Genomic DNA, 12,666 nt, shown 5'->3' on the forward strand with positions numbered 1-12,666 from the left:
TGTAAAGGGTAGGATATTGGAGAAGAAAACATACATGTCTTTAATGAAAAGAATGGAAGGGTAGAGTTTATAATTATAGGGAGGTTTTTGCAACTTCGGTAAACACACCAATCTTCTCCTAATATATGGAATTATCAAACAAAGGATAAACATTACTAAATTTCTATCTAAACCACCAATTCCGTATCCTCATACCAATTCCCATACTCTTATTCCATAATTCTATTCCACATACTAAGGGCTTGTTCTCTTCGGCATAAAATAGTTGCACTGAATTGAACTGATCTGAACTGAATTGAACTGAACTGATCTGAACTGAATTGAACTGAACTGAACTGAATTGAACTGAACTGAACTGAACTGAATAGTGATATGTGAGAGTAAAAGTATTGTCAAGAGCTGAACTGAACTGAATGATCTGAATTGAACTGATCTGAACTGAACTGATCTGAACTGAATTGAACTGAATTGAACTGAAAATAAGCTGGGGAGAACAGTAGGGGTGTTCGCGGTTTGGGTTGGTGCGGTTTGGGATGTAACCCAACCCAAACCGCAAATATACGGTTTGACATTTTTCCAACCCAAACCGCACCGCACTTTTGCCCAAACCAACCCAAACCGAACCGCGCAAAACAGTTTGGTGCGGTTTGGTTTGCGGTTTAACCATTTTTTCCCCCGTGACATTAATTTTGTAATCTAAGACTAAAAAATTGTTAATAAGAGTCCAAATAGATATGAAGTTGACTTCATAATTAAACATAAATAATAATTTATCAAAAGTGTTAAAGTTCTTTACCTCAAACTTTTTTTTCAGTTTTATACTCGTATGCGCCTTGTCAAGTATATTTAACTTAATTTTTTTAAAAATATATAAAATTGCGGTTTGCGGTGCGTTTTGGTTTACAAAAATTAAAACCCAACCCAAACCGCAAACCGCGGTTTGCTTGAAATCATAACCCAAACCACAATTTTAAAACCGCAAACCAACCCAAATCGCGAAAAAACGGTTTGGGTTGCGGTTTGGTGCGGTCCAGACCGCACTCTGAACAGCCCTAGAGAACAGGCCCTAAACCTAATGTAAGTTCAAGTAAAATTCAATAAGTCCATATAAATTTGATTTAACAAAATATAGGTGAGAAAGAACATATACTAACATGAATTTTCCTCATATAAGTTCGACTACATTGTATCACATATACTTCATCCGTTTCTTAATAAGTGCAACATAGAGAAAGTGTGGGAATACCAAGGAATATAGAGAGAGAAAGTTGGGACCACAATAAAATAGAGTAATTCAAGTGATGAAACAAAAAAAGGTTGTGGTCCCCTCTTGCTTTTTGGTGACATATTTGTAATAATATTGAACTTTTTTTACCATTTTGAGCTTGGTTGCACTTATTATGACTATTCTAAATAAGGGAAATGTTCCACTTATTAAGAAACGGAGGTAGTACATATAATATAAGTATATCAATGATAATATTTATCATCATAAAGTGGCTGAAAAGTTTTCTGAATTTGTAGTTGTACAAAGATGTTATCAATATACAACATAGATTTGTAGTTTCTCCATAATTTACATCTACCATGCACCATAAAAGCATAGAAATAATTGTAGTTTTGTAGTTATAATTGATGAATTGTAATCTCGCAAAAAATATTCTCTACAATCATACTTGAATACACGCGTCTACTCCCCAACACTTTAAAATTAGAAACCTCTGTTATTTGGCCTTTGCTCTCCGCCTTGTGGTTTTCTTCCCAACCCCAAATCTCATCGTTTCTGTCTCCAGAAACTAAAAAGCCAACAAAATAAAAACCTCCATTTTCCCAGAATAATAATAAATGTAATACTACTACTAATATAGAATAGGATAAACAATTAAACAATAAATCCTTTTATTTGGCGGTCCAAATTCAAACTCTCTCTCACTCTTTTCATAACTTTACGCCATTGCTGTAAATCGAAGCTCACTTTGCAACACTGTTAATGGCGGTAGCCCAACAACGTCAACCTCAACCTCAAGAACCTCAAATTCATGGCGGACAAACTGGGCAGCAGCAACCCGCAATTTCTTCCAGAACAACAATGGCGGAAAATATGAATACCACTTCGAAACGACAACGCAGACCAAGTGTTCGACTGGTGGAAATCGGTGACCAACCTCCTGCAATATCAAAAAAGCAATGGAAAGCCATTAACAGACCTTCCAAGACTAAAAATCTTGCCATTTTGGATGTTAAAGGGGAGAAATTTGGGGATGAGAGAGAAAAGGGTGATGTTGTTCTTGATAATATTGCAATTGGGAGTTGGAAATCTAAGGGTTTTGACTCAAAAAGGGAATCTAAACGACCTAGAACGAATTGGGTATCCAATAAATTTGAAGATGAAGGTGGGTTTTCTAGGGATTTTGAAATGGAGGATTCTGGGAGTTCATTTAAGGAGCAAAACCCAGTTCATGATTCTTTGAATAATGAGAAAGATTTGCAATTTGGGGTAACTAATAGTGAAATTAGAGCAAGAATTGGGGATGATGTGGTTGAATTAGATGGTACTGATGATGATCATGGAGGGCAGAGTGCAAGAGGATTGGGAAGAGAATTTGATGGAGTTGAGGATTGGTTGAATAAGTTAGGATTAGGCCGGTATCGTTCCGTGTTCGAGATTCATGAGGTGGATGAAGAGGTTTTGCCATTGTTAACTTTGGAGGATCTTAAAGATATGGGGATTCATGCTGTGGGTTCGAGGAGGAAGATGTTTTGTGCAATTCAGAAGCTCAATAAGGAGTTTTCTTGAATGTGTTTCCTGTGTTTTTTGGAGTAAGGTTGTAGGGTTTTTCTACTAAGCTGCTGAAGATGGCATTCTGAAACTGGTTTCAACTATTGGTATATTCAGACTTTTCTTTTTATGAGATACTCAATTTTTGCCTTGTGTTGTTTTTTGTTAGCTACGTGTACTAATGTGATGTAGCTCTCAGTTTCTTGTTGATAGATTTATTTATTACTAATACTTACTTAGTTTTTGGTTCTGATTTTCCTCATCGAATTGAAATATGTCAAGAACGGAAATTTTGATAGATAAGCTACAGTTTAATAGTAAGTTCGGTAAAGATCGAATTCCTTATGAATTTTTGCTCGTGTGGATTTTGTTCCATGAAAATAGCTTTTAATATGATGGCTATATCTGCATTGCTGTTGTGATTGTAAATATTATGCTGGTTTGATATCATTAAACATGTACAAGGCCACAAGGGGTAGATTATCAGGTGAGATCATGTCAATTAAGAGATATGCAAAACACAAGCTATCATATTTGGGAGTTGTGTTTAAATTAGTTCCACTTCGTAATAGTTGCATTTTACATTGCTTTATTAGAGAAAGAGTGAAGATAATGTTATTCTCCAGGATGATGTGTTTGTCCATAGCCATCTGACCCATCCCTGGAGAAATCTGGGTTTGCATAACTCGCAAGCTTTGCTGTCTTTTTCCTTTTTTTTTTTTAAGGGTAGTGGCAGAAAGAGAAGTCACTTTTAAGACTTATCTTCCCCTTTGTAGCTTAATTCAATCCGCCCCATTCACGAATTACATCCTTTTTGGACAGTTCTGTAAATATCCTTATTCAGATTGAGTTACTCCATAATTTGGGCTGTTAGGAGTGTAAGATCGATTATTTTGGTTGGTAATCTGCTGGATTGTATATTTAAGTGAATTTCCTTGAGTTTCCATTTTCTGTTTTGTTTCCAATAATATTAGCAGAGTTTTCGGATGACAGGAATGCAAACTAGGAATAATAGAGATTATTTATGGTACTACATGGTTTCTGTAAGAGTTGTCTTGTGCATCATTGAATCTAAAAGGATTTGGCATGGAACAATCTAATGTATGCAGAGGTAAAAAGACAAGCTTCTGGTTTAGTTAACGCCACACTGCTGGAGCATAGTTGGGGGGGGGGGGGGGGGGTTGGTGAATGGTGATGGAAGATGGTTACAGTTGGATGTATCTTCTGAGTGGCATGTATAGAGTCAGAGTGTGGAGGAGTAAGAAGGAAAACAGATGCTGAACTGGCTTGGAGTTGTGCATTTGCTTGTATTCCAGATTAATAAGATGAATTAACCGGTTTAACATTGCTAATATTCGAGGATCATAAGTCATGACATTTGAGGATCATGTCAATGAAGTTTTACCTAGTGTTGCTCAGGCTTTGACTTTCGAGCATAGCTTATAGGTATATTCAGTTTGGCACGTAATTGTAGAAGTTTGGTAATCTCTTGAAATAAAGTTGTGTATTCTAGTTTCTCGCAGCAGTCAATTGGATAGTCTACCTTTCCAGAGCAAGGTAGGGGGTTTAGAAAAGCTAAGCTTTCTTCAAACTGTTACTCTTGCTAGCAGACGCTGATGCTAGAAGAAAGTATTGAATTCTGGACTATAAGAGAGATCTTGCAAAACAAGTTCTTTTCTCGTATTTTCCATGCTCGTCTTTTTCCAAGTCTTAAGAAATTTGCAGAATTGTACTCTAAACATAGCTATCAGTACGAATCTTCCATTCTTGCTCTTGCCATTCAATGTGACATGATATCGTGTGTTCTGAGTTTTCATCAATTTTGAATCTTTCGGTTGCAGAAATGTGATGATATATTATAAGTTTTGAATTTATTTGTTTTTGTTTAAGTAATCAACAACACAAGCATTACTACTCAGGTTAAGTTCTTGTTGTTAGATGAAGTAATATATTAATTTAGTGCAGTAACTTACTGAGTGTAGGCTGGCTTTTAATTTACTGGGTTGGCTGGAGGAATTCTATGCCTGGTTATTTGCCATAGAAGCTTCTGTCTGAATTTTTTTGGCACTCTTTTGGGAGATCAAGCGACACTGCGGATTTCGTGTCTGCTCTTTGCTGTGAGTTACATGCTCAATGTTTCAATAATCGTAATTTACTACTTTTTGGTGTATTTTGGTTGGTTTTCTCTCAGCATGTCAATTAAATAGTCTAGCACCCCTGCTCCCATCATCAACTTTTTCTATCTTCGGTCTGAGTATATTTGGAGATATCTTACATGAAAAAATGATTTACAAACAGTCCTTATTACGACACATCGGCCAACATTTTCTATGATCGATTAACTTGGAAAAATCCCAACTTTTGGCTTGTATTACCCTCAGGCCTCAGCATCTAGGAGGACGTCTCCGACAAGGCAACAACTCCAAAAAATCCCAACTTTAGGCTCGTCTTGATGTAAACTGATTTAGAAGTTTAAACTTTTCCCTACTTGGATGCTTTTTCCTTAGAAATTACGGTATGACGATATTGGCATATCGCTGTTAAAATAATTTGCACAACCACCTTAATCTTCACTGTCCTTTGTAGCTTGGTAGACGAAGATACCACATTTTCCCGTTCATTTATCGTAATATAGCAAGTTTGGAGGAGGGTGGAAAGTTTGGTATTCGTTCATAAGCTGATGGATCTATGTCGTTAACATTCATATATTTCCTCCGTTTCATAATATAATGTTCACTTTTCATTTTTCACAAGAATTAAGGAAAATGGAAGGAGTTTTAGAATTTTGTAAAAAGATATATTTAAGTAAATGTTTATTGGGTATTTTTGTACCGGAATTAGTTTTTTCTTCTTTTTCCTTTAAAATAAAATGAAAGAGAAATAAATGTTACTTGGAATGGTGTAAAACAATAAATAAGGGCACATATTTTCAAAGAAATGTAGGGGTTTTTTTGGAAAGGTTTATGTAGAAATGAAGGATAATTTAGTTCAAACAATTTGATAAAACAGAAATAGGGACACCCAAAAACGAATGCAAGCATTATATTATGGAAGAAAGGGAGTATAATGGTTCTCTATAGCTAGAATTAGGATGGACAACAAGAGATTACAAGACAGCATAACGACTTATTGTAATTGTTAGGGAAACATCTTGTTAACATTCTTTATATTGTATATTTAGTTGGGCTCATTAAGTGTAAATCTAGGCCCTAATAGCTTTGTATATATACTTTGGTGTGCATTAGTAATACTACATCTTAAAACCCTAATCACAATCTGTCATGGTATTAAAGCATCAAGCGGCACAACCCTAATTTTGTTTGTCTCTCTACTCTTCTTCGTCTTGTTCCACAGCTCCGGCCACGCGTGTTATGACTGTGTTTCCATAGCTCGAGCCACGCGTGTTACGACTGTGTTTCCACCAAGATTGAAGGCACTACGGACACTAAACCTGATCCTTCTTCTTCGTATTATCTTGGCACTGATGATCATTTGGGTAATATTATTTCTCATGTGACCCTCAAAGGTGACAAGTATGTAGCTTGGGCTTGTGCCCTTACCTGATCTCTCAAGGCTCACCAAAAATTCGACTTTGTTGACGGTTATCTCGTCAAGCCCTATACCGCTGCTCAATTACTTGATTGGGAGACTGTCAACTCCATGATTGTCTCATGGATTCTTCGTACGTTGGATGCGAAAGTGGTTATATCCCTTCCCTTTCGTGACACTTCTCGTGCTTTGTGGCTGAGAAACGCTACTGTATTGCGAATGGTCCATGCTTACAACAACTTCGAAAATAAATTACCGGCTGCAAACAAACCAAGATCATGTTTGTTGAGGAGTATATTAATCAGTTAAAGGCTCTTTATGATGAACTTGATCGCTTAAAACCCTTGCATACATGTACTTATGGAAAGTGTACTTGTAATATCGGTGAATTTTTTTTTTAAAAAAAATTGCGAGGAAGAGAAATTGCATTAATTTTTTGTAGGTCTCGACGGTGAATATTATATGTTATGGTTCGGATTAATTTGCTCTCTCAAACACTAGCAACAAACATTGCTCCAAAAAGAACGATCTCTTCACATTGCACGCACCAAAGGTTGTTGTGGAGGAGGCTCGTGATTTTGCTATTTCTGATGACCGCATCCGAGGATCTTTTACTTGCCCAAACAAGCCTAAACTTGTGTGTTCTCACTGTAAAAAAACGGGGCCATGATACCTTCACCTATTTTGTTCTTCATGGTGCCCTGGATTGGTGGCTTGAACGTCAAAAGGTTGCTAAGGGGTCTAACCCCACTGCTGCATGCTGCTAGTGCAGGATGTGGGTGTGGTCCTGCTGCGGATCCTGTTGGTGCGCGTGTCAACACCATCTCCAAGGTGGTGCAGCATGACAGTGCTCTCCCGCAGTCCTCCGTGGCTGTTGTTGTCTTTGATGGTCCCTCTGTTTCCCCTACCTTACGCCCAGATCAGGTGCAATTTATCCTTATATGTTGATTTCCAAAAAAATTACGGTTGATCGTATGACTGGTAAGCCTCTTTGAGTTGATTGGATTCTTGATACCGGTGCTTCCCATCATGTTACGGGTGTATATGATTGTTTATTTGATGTTCACTCCATTGATAAGTGGATGGTTGGCTTGCCGGATGGTCGTCGTGTCACGACCACTATGTGTGGCCGTGTTACTATTTCTCCTCATGTGACTCTTGAAAATGTATTAAATGTGCTTGATCTTAGTTGCAATTTAATCTCTGTTTCAAGATTAATGGATGGTTGTCGTTGCTTAATAATATCACTAATTCATTATGTGTAATACAAGACCAACTCTCGGGGACTCTGATTGGAACCCGTGAGAGTCGGAATTTCTTTCGATTGACAATTCCAGGCTTATCTGATTTCGAACTTTGTCATCGTCGATTGGATCATCCCTCTTATAAGATTATCAAGTTAGTTCCTGCGATCCGTTCTAGTACTGCTAAGAAGTGTTTGAATAAGGCATGTGTTGTGTGTCCCCCAGCCAAATAAACTCGTGATCCCTTTCCTATTAGTGATTACAAAGCAACATAGCTTATTCATTGTGATTTATGGGGGTCTTATAATACACCATGTTCTTGTAATTCCATATTTTTTCTCACTATTGTGGATGATTTTTCTCGAGCCGCCTGGGTTTATTTATTGGCAAATAAAATGAAGTTTTCTCTGCATTTACTTCATTTTTTGCTATGATTCATCGCCAATTTGAATTAAATGTCAAAATTGTCCGTAGTGATTACGGTACTAAATTTAACTGCCTCAAGGATTATTTTGATACACATGGCATTATTTTTCAAACCTCTTGTGTTGGTACCCCTTAATAAAACAGTAGAGTTGAGCGAAAACGTCATCATATCCTTAATGTGAGGCGAGCCTTAATGTTTCAAGCTAATTTACTCGTTTCTTTTTGGGGAGAATGTGTTTTGGCGACAGTTTATTAGATTAATCAGACCCCCTTCCCTCTGTTGCATAATAAAACTCGTTTTGAGATGTTATTTAATAATCCTCCTAATTTTGATGAATTACGGGTTTTTGGGTGGCTTTGTTTTGCTCACAATCAAAATCTCGTGGAGATAAGTTTGCCTCTCGTAGTCGAAAGTGTGTTTTTGTGGGATATCCAAATCATAAGAAAGCAAGGGTGGAAGTTGTATGATCTTGACACCAGCGATATTTTTGTGTCCCAGGATGTCAAATTTTATGAAAATGAGTTTCCTTTTGGTGTGTCTCATGTGGTTTATGATGTGGCCAATGATTATGTGCATGTTGATGTGTCTCATAATTTGAATATTGGTAAAGATTTTAAGCCGGTTTCTTCATGGATGTTGGAGGAGTTAACCCCTATTATTTTTCGTAATCCACCCCCCAATGATACCTCCTTACATCCTATACCCTATTCTACCGCCACGACCATTCCTACTGACTCCCCTTACACCCTTGCTACCGCACGGGCTGTCCAACTGCCCCCACTGCCCACTATCCATCCCGTCACTACCTAATCGCACCCCTCTACCCCCACACCTACATCATCACCCCTCCCACATACTAGCCATCCTTCATCAGTTCCTTCCTCTATGGCTCCTACCGGCTCTCTCGACTCGTGTGTCAATACTTTTGGGCATGGTTTACGTGAGAACCCTTCGGTTCTTCTTCGTGACTATGGTTGTGCATGTTATTAGTTTATCCCCGAGTTCGAGTATAAGTTCTTCCCTGACCTCCCTTGGTTCTGACGGTTCCTCATGTAATCCTTATTCTATTGCTTATATTGTTAATTGTGAAAAATACTCTTATCTCCATCGTACTTCAATTGCAGCTATCATGACTGGCTATGAGCCTCATTCCTTTAGGGAAGTTATGTAGGACGAAGGTTGGCGAGAGGCTATGCGCCATGAGATTTGTGCCTTGGAAGATAATTGCACTTAGGAAATGGCGGAGTTACCTTCACATAAGAAGGCCATTGGTTATCGTTGGGTCTACAAAATAAAATATAATGCTGATGGCTCTGTGGAGCGCCTCAAAGCTCGCCTTGTTATTTTCGGAAATGATCAAGTTGAAGGTATTGATTATAACATACATTTGCTCCTGTAGCTAAGATGGTGATTGTTCGTGCTTTTCTACGTGTTGCCGCTGCTAAGAACTGGGAATTACATCAGATGAATGTGCACAATGCCTTCCTTCATGGTGATCTGGTCGAGGAGGTCTATATGAAACCTCTTCGTGGTTTTTCTTTAAAGCTAGATATGGTCTGTCGTTTACTCAAATCTCTTTATGGTTTGCAACAGGTGCCTCGTTGTTGGTTTGTCAAACCTGCTGCTTCACTTCATCATTATGGCTTTCAGCAGTCTTACTGTGATTACTCTCTCTTTACTCTGCGGCAGGGTAGAGTTTATTTGAACATTCTTGTTTATGTTGATGACTTAGTCATTTCTTGAACTGACTCTTCCCATATTGCTGCTTTTAAGACATATTTGGGTGAGTGCTTTCAAATGAAGGATCTTGGTTTGTTGAAATATATATTATCTTAGTGTTGAGGTTGTTCGTGGTCCTGAAGGCATCTTTTTGTGCCAACGAAAATATACACTTGATATTCTTACCGAAACTGGGTTGTTGGGTGCCAAACCGGCATCAGTTGCTCTTGAACAACATCGTTCGTTTGCTTTGGCCACTAGCAAGTTACTTTCTGATCTTGAGTCCTATCGTCGTCTCATTAGGAGGCTCATCTATTTATCATTTACTCGTCCTGAATTGTCCTATGTTGTTCATATTCTTGCTCAGTTCATGCAGACACCGAACATTGGGATGTAGCCTTACGTATTATTCAATATCTTAAAGGGTATCCTGGTCTTGGGTACTCTTACCTTCTCAATGCAGTTTGACTTTGACAGGCCTGTGTGATTTTGATTGGGCTAGTTGTCCACTCACCCGTCGCTGCTTGACTGGTTGGTTTGTTCTCCTTGGTGGTTCTCCTATTTCTTGGAAAACGAAAAAATAACATACTGTGTCTCGCTCTTCTGCTGAAGCAAAATATCGCTCTATGGCCTCTCTTACTTGTGAATTAAAATGGTTTAAGGCCCTTCTTCTTATCTTGGTGTTGATCATCCTTCCACTATGCCTCTAATTGTGATAGTGTATCTGCTTTATATATTGCCTAAAACCCGGTCTTTCGTGAGCCGACTAAACATATTGAGGTTGATTGTTATTATGTCTGAGATGCTATTCAGGAGGGTGTTATTGTCACTAATCATGTCCCCACAGATAACCAGTTAGCGGACATTCTCACAAAGGCTTTGGGTAAACGAAAGTTCTTGTATCTTCTTCGCAAGTTGGGCGTTTGAGATCTGTCCATTCCAACTTGGGGGTAGTGTTAGGGAAACATCTTGCTAACATTCTTTATATTGTATATTTAGTTGTTGGGCTCACTAAGTGTAAATCAAGGCCCTAATAGCTTTGTATATATACTTTGTTGTGCATTAATAATACTACATCTTAAAACCCTAATCACAATCTGACAATAATATGTAACTCTATATCTCTGGATTTATATAGAATTACGTCATATCCTTATTGAAACACGACCTAGAATAGGATCTTCATTAACTAAACGAACTCATAATAATCGAAAATACCATTAGGAAGTGATTTAGTAATTAAATCTTTATGAATCCATTTTTTTCTTTCATTCAAGGCAAAAGTCGCTTAAAATATGTTTCATTAGTACTTTGTGGAGTATATAGTCATATAAGATCAAAATGAACGGAGTGGGTTGGGCTATGTTCATAGTTTAAACAATTTTAACAAGATTGGGTTGGGCTGGTTTCTCACCAATTCAATTGACAACAATCTCAAGGAAGGTGGGTCATATTCCATTGCTCATTTCGCACTCCAGCCTAAAATGCTTGCATTTTGCATGTCTACAAGATCTTAATTAAGTGGGCTCAGTCCCTAACTTTTATTCACATAGCAATTCATATTGATTCTCATATTTTGGAGAGTTGCCAAATCTTTCAGCAGAATATGGTCCTCATAGTTTGTAAGATCAAAATGTCAGCAAGCTCATGGCGTCGAGCTTATCTTGTTCTTCTTTATTCTCGTGTAGAGGTTACAAATAGTTTGTGTAAGTTATTTTTTCCAACTAACATAAAAGAATAGACATATATTCCGACATTGCTTGGTAAATAGAAGATTTAACGTAAATTAGAATTTTGACCCATTTTAAAAGTTGATTAGTCAAATTCTCTAATGACATTTTTAAAATTAAGCATTTTATTTCAAATGTTCGATTTAGCCCAAAGCATTTGTTTGGGAAACTAATGAAATTTGGAATTAGATCTGGGCCAATTCCCATGACATTTGATTTAAGGCCAAAATAGAAAGATTTTGAAATTCCACTTCAACCCATGTCATTTCAAACAATGATAAACAATTATATACATGTATTATGTATATTTCTCTTGTTTTCTCTCATTCCATCCAGAAAAACCCTCATGTCTGAGTAGTGATAAAGCACTCAATAGTGAGTGGGTAGTTTGTCCACTCACGATAATTCTTTTTTTAAATTTTTTTCTCAAAAAGTTACCTTTAAGTAAAAAAAAACTTTATGATGAAATAAAAATATAAAAAGACAACTTTTTGTCAAAAAGTAAACATGTGATCTATGTCAAAAATTAGCATCGATTTGTGTTTAAAACACTAATGATTGATAAATCAACCCATGTTTATGTGTTTGATACACTTATATTGTTAAACTAATCCCTATTTGCATATATAGATATGCTGAAGTGATAATATTGTCCCTGTAAAACATGTGATTTCTGCCAAAAAGTAAAAAATTGCATCGTTTTGTGTGTCTCATTCAGCTTTTGTCCTCAAAAGTACAATTGGTTATCTATAAGATTCCTGTTTGTGTGTTCAAGATGCTAATTATTGATAAAGTGTTAAATATTTTGTTTAAGGAGGAAGAAATTGAAAAGTACATAAGGAAGCCATTGATGAACTATAGAAGAACAGTAGACAAAGGATGGAGGCAGGGGAAGAGAGATAAATAAACAACTACATTTTTTGTTATTATGGTAAAAGGTGAGAAGGAATATTATAACATCCACCTATTTCTACTAATTACAGTAGGTAACAAAATTAATGCTAGAATTACAACTAACAACCTAACTAATAAAAATATCTAAACTCTAACAACCTAATGGTTAACATTTCCAGTTTAAACCCTCGAGCCTCCTTTTCGATGCGTTCCTCATAGAAGCCGCCGGGTTGACCCCGAACTTATGGAGTATATATTGCAGGAGAAGATGAAGATAATATTGAAGACATCCAACTTTGCATCACTTGTGGTCAATTTAAAGAA

General features: G+C 37.1%; 1 protein-coding gene across 3 annotated transcripts; it reads left to right on the forward strand.

Annotated features, from left to right (window-relative positions):
- Positions 1 to 1,190: 1,190 nt before the first annotated feature.
- On the forward strand, positions 1,191 to 9,841 carry LOC104893889 (hypothetical protein). Of its 3 annotated transcripts, none has more exons than XM_010680019.4 (3): positions 1,192 to 2,886; positions 4,762 to 4,896; positions 9,124 to 9,841. In XM_010680019.4, exon 1 carries the CDS (start codon positions 1,991 to 1,993, stop codon positions 2,795 to 2,797), a length of 807 nt encoding a protein of 268 aa, XP_010678321.1. In that variant the 5' UTR covers positions 1,192 to 1,990; the 3' UTR covers positions 2,798 to 2,886; positions 4,762 to 4,896; positions 9,124 to 9,841. The 3 variants fall into 3 exon arrangements, with proteins under 3 accessions (XP_048500439.1, XP_010678321.1, XP_019105187.1); XM_019249642.3 differs by lacking the exon at positions 9,124 to 9,841 and adding an exon at positions 6,134 to 6,760; XM_048644482.2 differs by lacking the exons at positions 4,762 to 4,896; positions 9,124 to 9,841 and adding an exon at positions 6,134 to 6,760 and having other exon boundaries at positions 1,191 to 2,886.
- The last annotated feature ends 2,825 nt before the right edge of the window (positions 9,842 to 12,666 follow it).

The sequence above is a fragment of the Beta vulgaris genome, chromosome 5 (assembly GCF_026745355.1).
Source record: "Beta vulgaris subsp. vulgaris cultivar EL10 chromosome 5, EL10.2, whole genome shotgun sequence".
In the NCBI taxonomy this organism is placed as follows: Eukaryota; Viridiplantae; Streptophyta; class Magnoliopsida; order Caryophyllales; family Amaranthaceae; genus Beta; species Beta vulgaris.

Coding starts and splice junctions, on each gene's coding strand:
- LOC104893889 (XM_048644482.2), top strand. CDS start 1,991: ATGGCGGTAGCCCAACAACGTCAACCTCAACCTCAAGAACCTCAAATT.